This window comes from Thamnophis elegans, chromosome 9, assembly GCF_009769535.1.
Source record: "Thamnophis elegans isolate rThaEle1 chromosome 9, rThaEle1.pri, whole genome shotgun sequence".
Taxonomy (NCBI): Eukaryota; Metazoa; Chordata; class Lepidosauria; order Squamata; family Colubridae; genus Thamnophis; species Thamnophis elegans.
The window spans coordinates 48796863-48814579 of NC_045549.1; the positions used below are offsets into that span (position 1 = coordinate 48796863).

Consider the following 17717-nt stretch of genomic DNA (forward strand, 5'->3'; position numbering starts at 1 on the left):
CAGCCAGTGCCGGCTGGCAACTACAAGGAGGAGGGCCTTTTCAGTGGTAGCTCCGACCCTTTGGAACGAGCTCCCCGTGGAGATTCGTACCCTCACCACCGTCCAGGCCTTCCGCACAGCCCTTAAGAACTGGCTAGCCCGTCAGGCCTGGGGACAAAGATAGCTGCCCCTCCCGAATGATGAATGAATGTTGCTTATTATTTTTACTCATATGTGTCTACGTCATTGTTTGTATTTCCCCTTCCTGATTTTATGTGAGCCGCCCTGAGTCCCCTCAGGGAAAAGGGCGGCCTATAAATGTTAATAAACATTCAAACATTCAAACATCTGCACTTCAGACCACAGCTCTTCCATAGCCTCACAGAGAGTCTTCCAGACAGAGTGTCTTCCAGCAGCCGGCCCACCATAGAGAGCACTCCTAGAGCAGCCGATGCTGGAAGACTCAGCCCCGAGTTTTGGAGTTTGGAAGTTCGGAGTGTGGCGGCGGCGGAGGTGCCTTGGGAGAGCTGCACAAGGGCTTGGTGAGGCTGAGGGCAGAACAGGCCTCGTGCAACCCCTCTCCAGCTGGACAGAGCTCCATGCACTGAACTAGGGGGGATCCCGAATGTGCGGAGCTGGGGGGTGGGCAGAACGTGCGGGATGATACTTGTATTCACTTGAAACTAAGAATGCAACAAGCCTTGTAATGGCTCCAGAGTTTCCAGATTGAAGGATACTTCAACATTGAATTTTTAAAAAACCACATCTGAATAAAATATAGTCTTGCATATTTTAATAAAGCTTTCTTTTCAGGCATGCATGAAAGAACATGTCAGAGATGGCCCACAAACACAATTGGGATATGGGCAGAATATCAGCCTTCATCACAAAAACAGCATTAATCATAAACCCATATATCTTAACTGTCAGGACTATGGTTTGTTAACTACAAGAGCAGAGGAAATTAAAACAGTCTTGACTTGTGGCAACTGCCTGCACAAGTCCATGCTGTTTTCCTGGCATCCCTTTTGGAAGTGGTTTCTCCTCTTGCCCTCTTCTTCAGCTGAAAGAGAATGGCCCAAAATCAGCCAGCTTATTATAAACTATGTCTTGTTTTTCTCTTTCTGTTCCATAGTATGGCATTTCCAGCCTCCCTGCACTTCTGATGGAGTCACGAAGAATTTTAGGAGCAGAAAGTCACTTAAAAAATATCAACACAAAATTACAGGAAAGTTTGGAATTGCAAAAAACCAATTAAGTATTCATACTGTAAATTCTGTGTTATCAGATGTGCAATGTATTCAAATATAAAGTTGAAGTTGAAGTAGGAAAACTCTAAATAATCGTATTTTTTTCAGTGACCTAAACTCCATAAATTCCTTTTGGCATGCTTACTGGTATGACTGACTGAAAGAAAAAGAAAAATATTTTGTTTGACAAAGAAGAAATAATGAGGCAATAAAACAGACCATTGAATCATAAATATAGTATTTTAATATATTTACTTTGTGTGAGAGAGCAAGTGATCTTTAACTTATTCTTTCATGAAAGTAGTCTTTCCAACAGAAAAATAATCTTGCTATTATTTAGTTGCAGTAATGTTTCATCTGGCAAGGCACATGTAGCTGCATGTTGAGTACATGTATGCTGCTTTTCAAGAAATAAGAAAGAATATGGTTGCTGAGAAATTAAAACTTAGAGCGCAGGCTTCTACTTGTCAGCTCTAAATATATCACATTACTATTTATGTACTTGCATTACTATTTACATATTTGGCAATTCAATAAAATCCTTTTCCTAAATCCCAAATGTTATCTTTCCTACACCTAGTTGCTTCTAAATTCTAGTTGTCTTTATTCTTCATCAACCACAGTAAACATACAAAATGTATCATATACATAGTGTCACAGTAATTTTAAAGAAATAATCAAATTAATTTTTTGCTGGGTTTTCAGTATTGACAAATGTATCTGATGATGTGATACTTACTTCATCCACAAGATTTTTGTAACTTTCCTTTCTTTCTTTTACTTCATAATTTCTTAAAACATCTGCTAGGAGCTCATCAGGTATTTCACCCACAGTACAGTTCCTCTGGGTATGAAAAATATCAGTAGCTTCAATTAGTTCCACATCTTCAGAAGCTTCCAAAAGGCAGGCGTCAAACTCATGATCCCATTCAACATTTGAACTTTTCTTGTTTAGCTTGCTATTTTCTTGCACCGAAGTAAAAGGCATGCTGTCCAATAAACCTGTAGTATCAACTGTATTTGCTCTTTCTTCAGTGTTATTTTCACCTATTGTACCAACATATTCTTCATCCTTTAAAGAGCAAATGTCAAAATGTAGAGTTTTAGATTATACTTTTCTGGTGACATTGCCATATAGAATACCAATTACATATTGGCTAAAGCTATCCCCCCTTTCCCCAAAGTTCTAGGCTTATCTAGCCCTGAACAACACAACACTGCTGTATTTAGGATTTGGATGGGTGGATGATAGTGGATTATATGAGAAGGAAGCATGCTGGCTGGGAAGTTCTGAAAAGTGAAATCCACACATCTTAAAGCTGCCAAGGTTGAAAAACACTGCTATAGATTAACTGTGATTATCTATGCAGTGTCCTATATATAATGAAGAGAGAGAGAAGGGGAATTTAGCTTTTAGCCACTGTATATTTTATTATTATTTTCACCTGGAGTGCCCAGCTGCCCTTTTTTGGCTTGTATTAACTGGTTTTGTTCCCATAGGGATATGCTGAAAAAAATGATAGCCTTATCAAAGCAAGTGGGAGGAACATGTTGGTTAACAGAATAACCCCCATCCATTGTAAAAAAAGAAACTCTTAAATAATGCTATTTTGTTGTAGAAAACAAACTGTTTATATTTATTGTTTTTGATACACGGTTATTGTTAGAACTAGGTCGTTTCCATAACAATCTTGTTTTGCAAAGAATATTTTTTTAGATATAAAGAACTGTATTCAAGATGCTTTAAGCTAACAGAATATAGAGGGACAACACCAGTTTAAAAAAGTTAAATGCAGTCTTCCCTATGTCTCAGTTCGGACAGAAATATTTTATTCAACTATTCTTATTCCAGGTTAATGATATTATTTCCTTTATCCTGCTCTAATGGAGGGAACAAATCTACCGTATTTTCGGAGTATAAGACGCACCAAAATTTTGAAGAGGCAAGTTTTAAAAAAAGTTTTTGCACTCTGCAGATGTCCCAAAAACAGCCCGTTTTCATGAAAACGGGCCTGTTTTTTATTTAAAAAAAGGGCATGAATAGGCTTTAGGAGGCTTGTACAATGTTCCTGGGGGCGGCGGGGGGGCAAAATTGAGCAAAAATATGGCCCATTTTTCATTCATTTCTCCCCTCCCCAGGATCACTCTGGAAGCCTTCTAAAGGCTCTGCACAGCCATTTTGGTGAAGGGGGCAGGGTTTGGGGAGGCAAAAAATGCTGTATTCAGTGTATAAGATGTACCCAGATTTTCAGCCTCTTTTTTGAGGGAAAAAGTGCGTCTTACTACGAAAAATACAATATTTTTAATTGCACACTTTACAGATTGTATAGATTCATGCTGAACTTCACCCATTTATAGTTTTGCATAACTATTCCTGGAAATCAAATCACTTCAAAGCTTCTAAAGCAGGGCTGTCAAACTCCTGGCCTATGTGCCACTTGGGTCAGGCGCTGGGCATTACCGGTTTAGCAAAGGGGAAAGTCCCGATACATCACGTGACATAAGTTTGACACCCCTGTTCTAAAGCAGTGGTTCTCAACTTTCCCAATGCCACAACACTTTAATACAGTTCCGCATGTTGTGGTGACCCCCAACCATAAAATTGGTTTCTCGGTTCCTAAGACCATTGAAAATATGTGTTTTCCGATGGTCTTAGGCGACCCCTGTGAAAGGGTCGTTTGACCCCCAAAGGGGTTCCAACCCACAGGTTGAGAATCACTGTTCTAAAGGAAGGCTTCCAAATATAACTTTATAACTACAAAATACATTTACTGAAGCTTTATGATAATTAAGTTACTTATAAGGTAAACAAAAATAATAAGATATACTGGTAATTGTAATTCTGTTAATTTATTAATTAATTCCTATTTTATAATTATTCAGTTAAACATGTCTTATGCTGAATTTCAGTATTAAAAGAGAAAAACATACCTCTTTGAAAAGGAAGGGCAAGCATACTTCGACTGGTAGTGGAAAACCTATGTCATAAATACAAGTGAAATTACATTAGCAATTTATTTAAAATAAACAATGATAATGGGATAATTACAGAATGTACTCACATTCTGACTTGAAGTTTTCAGCTCTGCAAATAGGATCATGACATTTCTGATACCAATTTTCATTTTTCAAATCTATTATAATCCTTAAAATATAAATGGGATTTTAGAATTACAGTTTGTTCTGTAATAAATAAGAATGTTATTATTTGATGTCTGTATACCAGGAAATTAATTCCCTCCTTTTCTGTTACTGTTAAGAAAAAATAGTGCGATCATAGATATAAGATTAAGCACTAGTGAATAAAATTTGATTTACTGTTCATACTGAACCTATGCATGCATGCATACACATGTATATGAACATACAGAAGCATCCATGTATTGGATTTAGAAAGTTCATATACTTACCATATACTGATGCTGACTAAAAATGATTACCAAACCTTTATTCCCTGTATTCTAACATATCAAATTTTGCTATACCCTTTTTTTTACAAATTCTAAACATAATTACAAAAGCCTATATACCATGAAATAAATATAATTTAGATTCCAAAGCATTAAGTAGATATTAAGAGTAACAAGAGTGAACCTACATTATATTATTACTTTTGTGAGCTCTGCCAATATTTCTGCACCATCGATAGTTGAAGATGTCATATACAATAAGCTGTTCAAGTGAAAAGTAATTCCATCTTCTTATCCCTGAAAAAAAAGATAGTCTGTTTCTTGAAAACAATATAAGTACCTTTAGATAACATATTTCTCCTGGGTAATTTTTTTTTACCTCCTTGAACATTATCTTTCTTGATTAAAGTGCGAACAAAATCATCAATTTCTGGGTAAGGTGAACAATGGCATCCTTCTATTGGAGCTGTAAAAGAATAAAATTACATCTTTATTCTTACCAATAAAATTTTAAAAATCATAGTAAGAACCAGCTAGGATTCATAAGTAATTTGTAAGCTTTTCGTAATTATTGTCAATATTACGGAGGCAAGAACCTTAATCTTGCTCAGAAACAAAACACATTTTGAAATCTGCAATATTGTTTCGCGATTACCTTACAGAAAGTTAATACATATTTTACAGCACAGGATTTTTTGTTGAAAGTGCACTCCTGATGCACAGAATTAAGTTTGAAAATTAATTTATTTACATATTGTGAAATACTGATGTCAGTGCCATACATTTATTACTAGAACCAACATTTCAATTTAATCTAATGGAAATACCCAGACAGCTCCTTGATAGTTTGTCTTCAAAATATAGGGATGGTTCTCTTGCATGTTCTTGGTTGTCACAGGTCAAAATTTTTAAGCAGTCTGAAAATCTGATGGAAAACAAGAATTATAAGAATATTTTTTTCCAATTATACTTCTCTATTCATGTATCCTTTTCATTCCATCATTGCCCATTAGAAAATGTTATTTTTAGTTTGCAAGGTATTCTAAGAGTGTTTTCACTGTGATATATATGCTACATATAAAATGACAGAAGTTGACTTAAAGAAATTTCAAGATGCAGTCTTGAAACAAAAGAGACAGGACAATGATTTCCTTCTATGACAGAGCTGTTTATCTTCAAGGATCCAAATCTGAGAAAACTCAACTCCTCACACTAGTAACTCTTAGCATGCTTAAACTCGAGTATGATTCTGTGTAACATAGTCGCCTCAAGCATTCCCAGACAGAAAATCTCTTGCTGCTACAAATAAACATCTTCAATAATTAAAAAGGCAATACTTTGAAATTACTACCTTACATTGCAGATCAAGGAGGACAAAAAATACTGTTCATCTATGCAAGAATTGTTTACAGATTTAGGAACAAACTTGTTATCTTCTGCAATATTCAAACTGACAGTGTGTCCTGCTTTTGATGACATGTATAATCGAAAATTTCTATTTTTTGTATAAACTCCTAAGGAAAGATAAATATAGAAAAGTATGGGGGTTTTTACTCCATGAATACAAAACATTTCAACAACCATTTTTAAGACTATGGATTTTGGTCTGCATAAGAATGTTTAACCCTACTGAATTAAGTCTTCAGTTTATCATGCATTCCTTTAAATACAAAAAGAACATAGAAAATAAGACAAATTATACATGTGTATGTGTTCAAAAGTTAAACTAGAATTGTGATTTTAAATTAGAATTATCATTTTTTTAAAGAAATACGGATTCCAAAGATTCTCCTTCATGTGGCATAGTTTCTTAAAGAAACTATTTTTCTGAAACAAGTTGGCTAAAAAAACCATTACTTTGAAAGATTGTTTTTTATTTAAATGAGTGCTTTTCAAATACCCCAAATTTGGTAAAAGTGGTTTTTCTTTGGGTCACAATACACAAGCCCATTAAAATGGTTTCCTAGAGCAAATGCTGCCTTGAGTTATTTGTAAAAATAATAAAGTTGGGATGCTAAACAAATAAATAAATAAATAATTGAGCTTAGGTCAAACAGTCAAGGCAACATGTTAATTGAAGAAGATTATTTAGAGTTTTTCTCATTAGCAATTCATAATTCATTCTTGATGTGGTATCTGGGGAGGGTATGGTGCCATTTTGAAGTAGGATTTTCCACACCTGCCTTCATAAAGAACACAAAACTCTTTGCCAGGCACAGAAGAACAAATCCACACATGAAGGTTCAATGAAGCAGATTTATTGCTAAAAGTCTATGTACATGAATCTTATTAATGGTTAGCACCTAGTTAAGAGTCAGATGGGTAAGCAGTGCTCAAGTTGGGATTGGACATAGTTTCCTTATGACTTTGTAGAGTTTCCAGATTGATCCCTCTTTTCTCTGTGCTTCCTTCCCCAGTCTTCTACCTACACTGTTAGAATACTTTATTGGCCAAGTGTGATTGGACACAAAAGAAATTTGTCTCTAATGCACAAACTCTTATACAAACAACAAAGTAAGATAATTCGCCTGAACTGGCAGGAAAACAATGCTTTAAAAAGTGGTGGGGGGGAGTAAAGCTTCCCACAATCACGTAGCTCACAGCTGATCCACATAATCATGGGAAACTTTCCGCCCCACTTTTTAAAGCATTTTTTTCCTGCCAGTTCGGGCGAATAGGCAGGAAAAAAATGCTTTAAAAAGTGAAAAAAAATTGACATGCCCACCCAGTCACATGACCACTACCACCACCAAGCCATGCCCACAGAACCAGTGGGCAAAAAAAAAAAATAGATTTCACCACTGATGTAAATGATGTGACCATAGGAATGCTGCAATGGTCATAAGTGAAAAATGGTTATAAGTCACTTTTTTCAGTGCCATAACTTTGAACGGTCACTAAGTGATGTACTGGTAAGTTGAGCAGTACAAATGACAGATTAAATAATTCCTCTGTAAAACTATCAGCAGTTCCTGGGGCAGACTGAACTTTCTCTTTTTGCCAGACCCCAAAAATACTTGTGGATAATGAAGGAAAAGATTTGGGAAACACTGATTTAAACAAATCAAGTTATTATGACTCGATTTAACATTTATTCTGAATTTTGAACTTTTCAAGTTTTTATGTGCTCTTCAGTCTGACTGCGTAGGGAAAATATTTTAGACAACACGGTAGACACTGATATTACTTTTCTTCTGAAATCTCTAATAAATGTTCAGAAATGGAAATGCAGCGAATACAAATTTATTGGTGATTGTATAATTCTAAAGTTCTATTCTAAAATTAATTAGTGCTCTGCAACCAAGATTATATTACACATGCAAAAATTAATTCTTAAAAAAAACAAATTATATCAAAAATGATGTAATTGCCTATAATTTTTCTGTATTTGTAGTTGCATATAATTGTACGAATGAAGCCCTACAGATATTCTTCCTATTGCACATTATAAGATTCAGTATCATACATTGGGAAGAAATTGGCTCAGGCCTACACTGCAGCATCAGATATCATGTAACATTCAAATTTGTGCTAGAATTTTGAAACAGAAGTATACTGAAAAGATTAGTTAAACAATATACGAATATTCCCTGTGTGCATAACCAATTCTACATAGACCAAGAGAGAAAAATACAAAATACTAGATTCGGACTTTCAGATAGATACTGTAAATTTGCTAGCTATTTTCCTGGGAATGTCATATTTGAAAATAGTAGAACACACAACAGAACGCAAGCCAATCGTGTTCTTAACTAATCAACACCTGACTGCTGTTCAATTCATATATATATTTGCAATAGCTGTTCATAACTTTTTTAGATCTTAAAATGTCATCAGGCACATTGACGTTTCATAGTTAAGAACATATCCGTTAATCGTCTTACACCATGAAAATGCTTTGTCCCAATATGCTAATTCTGTAGTAAACACTACACAAGCCATGAATTAACTGTTTTCAAAGCTGCATGTCTCACGGGAAGAAATATTTGCAATCTTAAACAATCCTGGCATGCTATGCAAACCCTAGACAGTATAACATTTAGGTTTATATTTACCAAGATCCACAAACAGTTGCTTTTCTCCTTGTTTACCATTCACTATTAAAAAAGAAAGATCTGGATTTTCTTCTGAAGTTACTTTTTCTGATATTTTGTAAGAGTTCAGTTTCAAGTTTTGATATGCATCTTTGATTAAACTGTTGTTTTCAAAACATGTAGGCAAACCAACGGTAGTTTTATAACATCGACCAACAGAGTTGATGTTTTGGCGGTCCATTGCATCTTTATTCTTAGTTAAAAGAATAGCAGGTTGCAAAATTGTTCTTAAAAAGTTACCTTTAAGATAATCAGAATAGAGAAAAACAGTACCATAAAAACCTGTAATTTTCTCTTGCAAAGTGTTTAAAATCACAATATTTTTTATACAAACTGAACGGTATAAAGTTTATAAAAGCAAATGAATTAGAACATGCATTTGAAATATGAAATATTTACCTATGTGGATATTATTCTTAAATGCAGCATTTTCAAGGAGAAATATTAAATGGCAGCTATATTTTTCTTCAGTGCTGGAATCCAATTTCAAAATATTCTCAGCAGAGCATTTTATTTCATAGTATTCATCTAGTTTTCTACCTATAAACTAAAAAAAAAACCCAATCACAATGCCCCTTTTCATTTCATATTTATGTATGTTCATATGTAAAGGCAGACAATCAAAACAAATAGTTCCATATACTAGCAGCAATCCACAACATTCTTATGGTTTTGAGAGCTTTTTCAAAAAAATATTGGCCTCCGAGAACCACTCAGAATGTACATTAACAATTTTAATTTTCATATATAAAAAATTATGATACATTGTAAGTTAAATAATTCTTATCATATATCTTCCCCAAACAAATAATATTTTCTAAAATGGTAATGAAATTCATTTTCAGGTTTAAACTTGAATTTATAGAAAGCTTTACAGCTTCTATTGGCTATTAATTCTGACAATCTATTATTACAATTAATTTGTAATTGCAATTCTCCTTTAAAAAAATACCTTAATTAGATCTTCTACCATCTGATTTGCGTTGGCTCCCTGATTTGTTGGTTTGTAGAATTCCAAATCAAAGTAAAGCTTGCAAACAGCTGTTTCTGGGATGATTTCATAGCAGTGTTTCAGTTTTGTTTCATGTTTGCTACTTTGAAATTCAGAAATATTGTCATCATAATTAGGTAAACTATTTCTCCCCTGTTTAGTACCGTTGACTAAAGATTCCCCGTCTACAAATATCAGCAGTTTTAACTAATGCAGATAAATGGTGAAGGATGTGAGAGCTGCCATTCAGTAACTCAATAGTAACAACTGGAAGGTCTTGGGTTCCTCAGCCAGCTTTGACTAAAACATAGTAGAGCTCTGTGATCTATAGAACCATCACAATACTAATCAGGGCATTGTATTAACGTTGCAGAAATGCTATATAAGATATTTATACAATATTTTACCATCTTCCTTTTTTTTGTTTGTGTCTGACCTGACAATTATGGAAAACCACAATATTTCAGGAAGGAATGCCAAATGTCAGCTGCATATTTAGGGGGACCTTCATGAGTCACCATGTGAAGAACATATAATCTCTAGCTATTCATATTAAGCCTTAAATATCCCCAGGGCCTTTCAAAAACTGTCAAATGAGACAGAAAGGGAAAATCATGAACTGTATTTACTTAATTTAAACGTATTGTATCAAATTTATTTTTATCCTGGCTTTGTTGACTTGTTAGTCTATTTCATGCATTTCTCATTTTTAAAGGACCACCTTAAAATCATAAAATCACAAGTGTCCCAAACATAAGGTACTATCTAAGCCAAAATGTTTGTGAGTGAATATTTAAAAAGTATCTATATTATCTATTATTCCGACAACAGAATGATCCCAGTACTATTTAAATATTTTAAGAAGCTGCTTAGAGACTTTAATGTAAGGTTGGATGTTCAGCATCATAGCAAAGAGCTAGCATCACAGTAAAGAGATAGCTATTCTGAATTTAAGCTTTATTTTTTAAAAAATCTGATAAAATTCATTATGTCTCATAATAATGGGAAAAATAAACACACAAATACTAAAGGCTGCAATTCTACACAAATTTTGGAATAAGCTTTGCTAGACAGAATTTGCATCAATGTAGGCTATAGAAATAATTTTGTTCCCAATCTTCAGGTACATACCGGTAGTAGAACCAAAGTTCTGTATAAGTTGTCACAAGATAGAGCCGCTGATTATTTCCATCACACTTTTCCAAAGCAAATACATGAACATCCTTTTGAAATAACATCAATGACATACATAACTACATATGTTTTTCTGAAAGTCATAGCTAGTTATTAATTTAGTTCTGTTGTCATATTTTGTCTGTAACATGCCTATGTTTGACAATAAAGGAAAGTCACATGAAAACAATCCTTTAAATCCTTTAAATATATATTTCTATTTTTTATTATTTGCTATGTATTATTATATCTAAATCCTGCAATATATTAAGTCTGCTTATTATATGAATGGCCCTGCTTCTTCCAAATAATTGTAATAATCTAAAATTTTCCTTAAGTATAAACTCTTTTATTTTTTAATGATGCTGATTCGACCACAATTCTGTAAGCAACATTCAGCCATTTTTATTAAAGGTACTTATTTAGTTGTTATTGACCATTTCTGACTTCTTTCAAAAGAAACAGAAGCAAGCTGGCTTTGTGCATTTTAATTTTCAGTTTCTTCACTATGTAATTAAAATGTGGCTGTTTCCTAAGCTTATTAGCTTATGTTTTAAATATCCAAGGATTTGTAGAGTAAATCAGACTAAACCTGTTTTTTTAATATGGAGCATTTCATAAATAAAATTCAGTAATAATAAATTAATTTCTGAATTATCAAAATCCTATAACAGTTGTTAACATTCAATTGTCAGAAATGCTGCCCTATTCATTACTACTGTACCTCTTTACAAGTCTTGGCAAAATTAAATGCATGAGTTTGCCGATAGAATAGCTTCCAAACTGAAGGTGGTTGCAATGGATTGGACAGTTTGGGCTTGTAACTGGAGCAGAGAGGCCTCCGCTTATAGAAAGATGTTAGTTCCTCAACATTCTTCAGTTTTTCTTCCCACTTTCTCTTGGTTGATCCTGAAGCAATTAACAGTAAACACTTAAGACCTTTCCAGAAAAAAATCCCAATTCAATCCAATAGTAACATTATGTTTATCAAAATGTTTGAAATCAGAAAGTTTTATAAACATATTATAGAATGTAGTATAGGATGTGGAAGAAAGATGTTTATTTTCCTAAATATCTGTATTTATGTTGGCTGTTACAGCAAGTTGGGGATCTTCCTGCAGTCTGGCAGAATCCCTATGTAAGACAAAGATCTTTTGGTGTTGGTATTGGCTAACATCAACTTTCATCCATGTGAAGCTGAGTCAGATATTGCTCATGGCCTCCATGGTAACCATGGGCTTCTCCCATATAATCCTAGACCACACATGTTAGGCTGGGATCCACGTCTCCAGATTTAGGAAGCCACATGTTGGATTTGCTTTAGATATTTAGTAGTCTGGATATGGAAGTTATTTCTATCAACCTTTGTCAAATCTCTTCCTAGTGCAAATAAGATTAATCTCTCTATATGGGATGATTAAACCAATAAACATGGTCTGCCACATTTTATGAATCAAAATAGACTCCAGTGGGTGTTTAAGGTAGTTTTCCACTGATTTTGTAGTGTTATATTGAGTATCTGATTAGTTACTGAAGCTGTCCTCTCTCTGTTAAGGTGATCTGTTAATGTGCTCTCTGGCTATTTCTGGCTACTTATAGATTGGATCCTCCTGACTTTGAGAATCAGAAGTGTGTGATGATCTGGATCCAACCTGTCTTCAGGAGAGAGTGATGCTGAAAGCCTTTTGGTCCTGGCAGCTAGCATCCCGTCTTCTACTTTCTCCTAGGAAAGTTACAGCCCATTTCAAGAGCATAATAAAGAAAGTTGATTATTAGGACCATTTTCACTCAGGATGTAAGCTTGGACATAGAATGCAACAATATTGGCCATTCTTATGAACTTCTTTAGAAGCTGGATGAGGGTGGCATATCCCTTCTGGTTCTTTTAGATCTTTTGGTGGCCTTCTATAACATTTAGACTGGCATCTTTCTGGAGCATTTGAAAAGATTGGTGATTAAAAGCACTATCCTATGCTCTACTGTTTCTTTAGTGTGTAATTCCATTTGGTCGGTGGAGAGATTAGCCTGGTAGTTACTCCCACGTGAAATCTTCTTTTACCTGGTTTTTGACATTTACATTAAACTGATAGAACATTCATCTGTACCAAGTATGATATTATCAGCAAGTATATAGTGTAATCCTGGGACATCCAAGAGATCTGTTAATGGCTTCTTCTGGCATCTGAGAGTAAATATTAGAGGCCGAAAGGGACAAAACAATCCTAACCCTGTTCAGAACAGAGTTACTGTTTGTACATTAAGGAGTTCTGTCAGCCCCAGTTCGGTCTCTCAGTGAGGTGCAATATCCCTAAGAGAACAGGTATTGCAGGATAAACAGATGGAGAAGGTGGCAGCAGCTCTGATTGTTGTGCCTGTTGCAGGACTGCTTAGACTGGGAAGACCATGTAATGGTGTTTCCTGCTGATCCCTACAATGTATTCAAAAAGTAGCTATATTTGAAGACCACTTAAAAGTTGCAACTAGTCCAGAATGCAATGGTCCAAATGCTGGCTGACATACGTTGGAAACATTATTACATTTTGATCCGACAATGTTCAGTTCTTGCTGCAATTATAAAAAGATGGATAGCTTTATACAACATTAACAGAGCCAAGCATGATTTGACCTGTCATATATGCAGGTGTCAGGAAATGCAGTTACTTATTTGTTGCAGTAAGGGCAATGAGGCATACAAGCACTATTATTCAGTGAGTACATTTGCATTACCGATAGTTTACCCAGGGAAATTACACTGATCCCCTTGTAAACCATTAAAAGCTAAATTATTCTGAGTGCCTTTGAAAGTTGAGATGCTATTGATGTGTTATGAATGGAACTTTGTTGCCATTGTCTTTGATTTTCTACTACAGTATATATGTTTTAGGATATTATTCTCATAACTAAACTGCCTAAGTGCAAACTCTTTTAATAGTGGCAGGTATAAATCTAATAAATAAATAGTCACCATATGTAACTAATAGCACATTCCTTTGACTACTTTTTGCAACCATTTTGTACCCAAGTATTGAAATCTGATTACAAATAAGGAAAAGCCAACTGGAAAGAAAAACCACTCTATGCTGGTGTATAATCATTCCATTAATTTAGCATCAAGATTCCCAAAGTACATTCTTGATGTATATGTAAAAACATATTACAAATGTTATTTCACTTATGGAAAGAATTAGAATGCAGTAAAAATGTGGAAATGAAATTGAAGGGGAGAAAGAGATAGGTTGTTGTTTTTTTTAGGTTCCAGTTAACAACTTTTTTTTTCTTAAGCAGATTTTAATAGTATATGAAACAGGAGCGTGAAACACACAACAGAAATCAAAACTTAATTGCGAGTCTTTTTATTACTTAGCAAATATTTATTGTGAGCAAATACATTATAAACATTATTAGGTTTTCAAACAATGAACTTACCAATATTCATGACAGTTTCTTTGGATAGTAATCAATAGCATTCAATCTTTAGTTTTCATAAGAAAAGTATCTGTAGGAAAACACATAAAATACTAGATTATTATGCTGTTACAGCCAGCCTGTTACTGAATTTTTACCAATAGAAACTTGTTACCCTTAATGCATTTTTTCAAGTTAATGATGAAGTGAGGCTAGATTATGTTCACATGTTCAGTAATTCATACAATAGTCTATTAGTCTAATAGAGAAAGAAAAGTACTATATATGTCCAAAATTTTGCTAGCTTTTGTTTACTACACTGTAAGTTAACTTAACTTTTTTTTAACTTCTATTTAATTGTGTCTGATTCTTGGAGAGGTTTCTGGATAAGTTCCTGCAGTTTTTTTGGGTTCCACCACAAAACCGCGATGCCCTTATCCGCGCCGACATAAGTGCGGAGGCAAATCCGCGGCGTCCGAAGCGCTAAGAAAAAAATGACCCTACCGCCGCGACAACAGCGCGGTGACAGAAGGGCGTTCTACATGCTTCGTTCTTTGCCTCCAAAGGTAGCCCTCCTCCTCCAGCTGACAGCGGCAGCGGGCACGGGGCAAAGCGGGCTGCCCAGCAGCAGCAGCCCACGGGAAGGGTCCAGCTCAGCCGCGGGGGGCAGCAGGAAGCGGAGGAGGACGCAGCAGCGGCGGCGGCTGAGGCTCTCCCGGGCCGGCGAAGCGGGCTTGCCCGGCGGAGGCAGGCTGCCCTCTTCTTCCTCAACAACATCTCCTTGGACGGGTGGCCTCCGCCGCCGGCGCCTCCCCCGGAGGAAGAGGCAGGGCGGGCGGCGGCGGCGGCTGAGGCTCTCCCGGGGCCGGCGAAGCGGGCCTGCCCGGTGGCGGCGGCCGCCCATCCAAGGAGATGTTGTTGAGGAAGAAGAGGGCGGCCTGCCTCTGCCGGGCAAGCCCGCTTCGCCAGCCCCGGGAGAGCCTCAGCCGCCGCCGCTGCTGTGTCCTCCTCCGCCGCCAGCATCGGCGGCCCTGCTCGGGCCCCCCGCAGGCTTCCTGCTGCCCCCCGTGGCTGTGCTGGACCCTTCCCGCAGGCTGCTGCTGCTGGGCAGCCCGCTTTGCCCCGTGCCAGCTGCCGCTGTCAGCTGGAGGAGGAGGGCTACCTTTGGAGGCAAAGAACGAAGTATGTAGAACGCCCTTCTGTCGCCGCGCTGTTGTCCCCGCGGTGATGACGCGCGGTGATGACGTCGCAACTTTAGCGACGCGATTTAATCTCCGCTATTTTGCGTAGCACGGTTTTGTCGTGCCACGTTTTTTTTGACAAGGTATTTCTGAAGTGGTTTGTCATTGCTTCCTTCCTAGGGCCAAGAGAAAGTCACTGGCCCAAAGTCATGCAACCAACTTTATGTTGGAACTGAGACTAGAACTCATAGTCTCTCAGTTTCTAGCCTAATGTCTTAATCACTATACCAAACTGGTTTTCTTACAACTTACTTTTATGTGTCTCAAAATGTCATTAGATTGAAGTTTAATAAAATGCATATTTAATCAACCAGTGAAACATTCTACAACTCATTAAAATTTGTTATTCTAGTACCAATATTGTTATATTGATTATAACAAATCTTTCAAATTCAATCAATTTTCATTATGTAGCTAATTTTTGCACTTTGTTGCTTGTTTACATGTCACAAACAACTATTGGCTATGATTCTTTTGGAAATATACATTTATACATCAATGATGGAAAAATAATTTGATTCAAAATTTACAGTCTTGGATTGCCAATATGTGTTCCAGTGGTTATCAATCTGTGGTCCGCAGGCCACTGGTGGGGGGGGGGGGCTGCAATGTCATCACAGGGGAACTGAGAAAGCTTGAAGAAATGTTATGATTTAAATCTCAAGTTAAATCTCTTGATGGTCTGTGGCCATAGTTCTTGGCCTCAAAAGGGGTAGTTTGAGTTTGAGTTTTATTTCATTTATATGCCGCCCTTTTCCCTAAGGGGACTCAGGGTGGCTCACAACTCAAAAAGGGAAGGGGGGATACAAACAGTTTAACAAGAACACAAAACTATACATGGTTAAAAAGCACAACAATCATACCATTCGAGATAGGGGCAGCGGATCTTTAGCCCCAGGCCTGTCGGAACAGCCAGGTTTTAAGGGCTATGCGGAAGGCCTGGAGGGTGGTGAGGGTATGAATCTCCACGGGGAGTTCGTTCCAGAGGGTCGGAGCAGCCACAGAGAAGGCTCTCCTCCGGGTAGTCGCCAGTCGACACTGGCCGGCGGATGGAATTCGGAGGAGGCCTAGTCTGTGGGATCTAATTGGTCTAGTGGAGGTAATTGGCAGTAGGCATGATGAAAAAAAGATTGAGAACCACTGACTTATTCTGTAATGAATGTGTTTGTGCGTACACACAGACCACAGAAACATGATCCTGGGCTAGAAACAGAGAGGGGCAGAAATAGCATGAATTTCAGCTAGTTTAAGAAACGAGGACGGGTGCACTACTTCATCAATGGATATGCAAAATAAAAAGAAAATCCAACCTTTCACTCTCCCCAGTGAGCTTGTTTCTCTGGTCCACAGGTTCAGCACTGAAGGCCCTTCAGGAGACAGGCAACCTAGAGAAATAACTGTGGAGGACAACAACCAGTGAGTGAAAGGGAGGAGTCACTGCATACCCTAGTAGCCTAGTGCAGTGGAGGCATTTGCCCAAAATGAAATGAAGTGGGGCAGATGACATAAACCACAACAGTCCAGTCTGCACAAACTGGAAAACACTTTTGACACAGTGACAAAAGAAGCTGCCAACTCAGATCAGCTGAAAGTGAATAGAAACTTGCATTCCTGTCTACTGCAAACTACTACCTCAGGTCAGATTTGGCAGTTTGATTTGGATGTGCACACCAAACTGGATGTGCATCTCCCATAAGCTTTGTGAATGAAAGCAGTGCCTCTTCACAAAAGGGTGTCTTGGATCCCCCCGTGTCTCTCTGCATCTGCCTATTTGTATGTATGTATGTATGTATGTATGTACGTATGTACGTATGTATGTATGTATATACATATGTATGTATAGCATTTTTTTTCTTGCCGGCTCCAAAGAAAAACTCAAAAGGCCCCGTGCAACTTGCGGAAACAAACATGCGGTTCCAAAACAAAAGAATCGGAGGTTGCGTGATTGCACGACATCATCTTAAACCCGTCCCAGCAACTGGTGGGAAAGGGAGGAAGCTCAGCCCACCTACCTCGGCGGAGTGAGGGTGGGGGCTTTACGGAGCCCCTTCTCGAGGGAGGGCCGCAGTTGCCAGCCAAGCTTCGAAAGACGGCGGGAAGAAAACCGCGCCCGCGCTGGTGATTGGACAAACGGCCATGTTGCTGGGGTCGTCGTCAACGGCACCAGGCAGCAG

General features: G+C 37.2%; 2 protein-coding genes across 7 annotated transcripts in view; one reads left to right on the forward strand and one right to left on the reverse strand.

Moving 5' to 3' along the window:
- CENPU (centromere protein U) overlaps nucleotides 1–1259 on the forward strand; it is a 31010-nt gene extending 29751 nt beyond the window's left edge. The window contains exon 12 of the mRNA XM_032224718.1: nucleotides 1115–1259. Within this exon, the coding sequence (XP_032080609.1) occupies nucleotides 1115–1237 (123 nt within the window). The 3' untranslated portion in view covers nucleotides 1238–1259. The remainder of the gene's footprint in view (nucleotides 1–1114) is intronic.
- On the reverse strand, nucleotides 758–17717 carry PRIMPOL (primase and DNA directed polymerase). 6 transcript variants are annotated; one of them, XM_032224712.1, is made up of 17 exons: nucleotides 17556–17717; nucleotides 16854–16940; nucleotides 14324–14393; nucleotides 11622–11806; nucleotides 10856–10947; nucleotides 9686–9827; nucleotides 9133–9280; nucleotides 8695–8973; nucleotides 5991–6153; nucleotides 5467–5564; nucleotides 5019–5105; nucleotides 4828–4936; nucleotides 4292–4374; nucleotides 4161–4207; nucleotides 1969–2301; nucleotides 1485–1626; nucleotides 1299–1386 (listed from the first exon to the last, which is right to left on the reverse strand). In XM_032224712.1, the coding sequence occupies exons 3-16, from the start codon at nucleotides 14331–14333 to the stop codon at nucleotides 1522–1524; spliced, it is 1881 nt and encodes a 626-aa protein (XP_032080603.1). In that variant the 5' UTR covers nucleotides 14334–14393; nucleotides 16854–16940; nucleotides 17556–17717; the 3' UTR covers nucleotides 1299–1386; nucleotides 1485–1521. The 6 variants fall into 6 exon arrangements, with proteins under 6 accessions (XP_032080606.1, XP_032080607.1, XP_032080603.1 ...); XM_032224715.1 differs by lacking the exons at nucleotides 1299–1386; nucleotides 1485–1626 and adding an exon at nucleotides 758–1042; XM_032224716.1 differs by lacking the exon at nucleotides 1485–1626 and having other exon boundaries at nucleotides 1248–1386; nucleotides 17556–17716.

What these genes read in the sequence shown, in the direction of transcription:
- PRIMPOL (XM_032224712.1), bottom strand. An exon ending in GAACTTTGGTTCTACTACCG is followed by an intron (nt 9,828 to 10,855) that starts GTATGTACCTGA and finishes TGAATTTCAAAG; the next exon opens with TAGCAAACATGAAACAAAAC. An exon ending in TAAGAATAATATCCACATAG is followed by an intron (nt 8,974 to 9,132) that starts GTAAATATTTCA and finishes ATTATCTTAAAG; the next exon opens with GTAACTTTTTAAGAACAATT.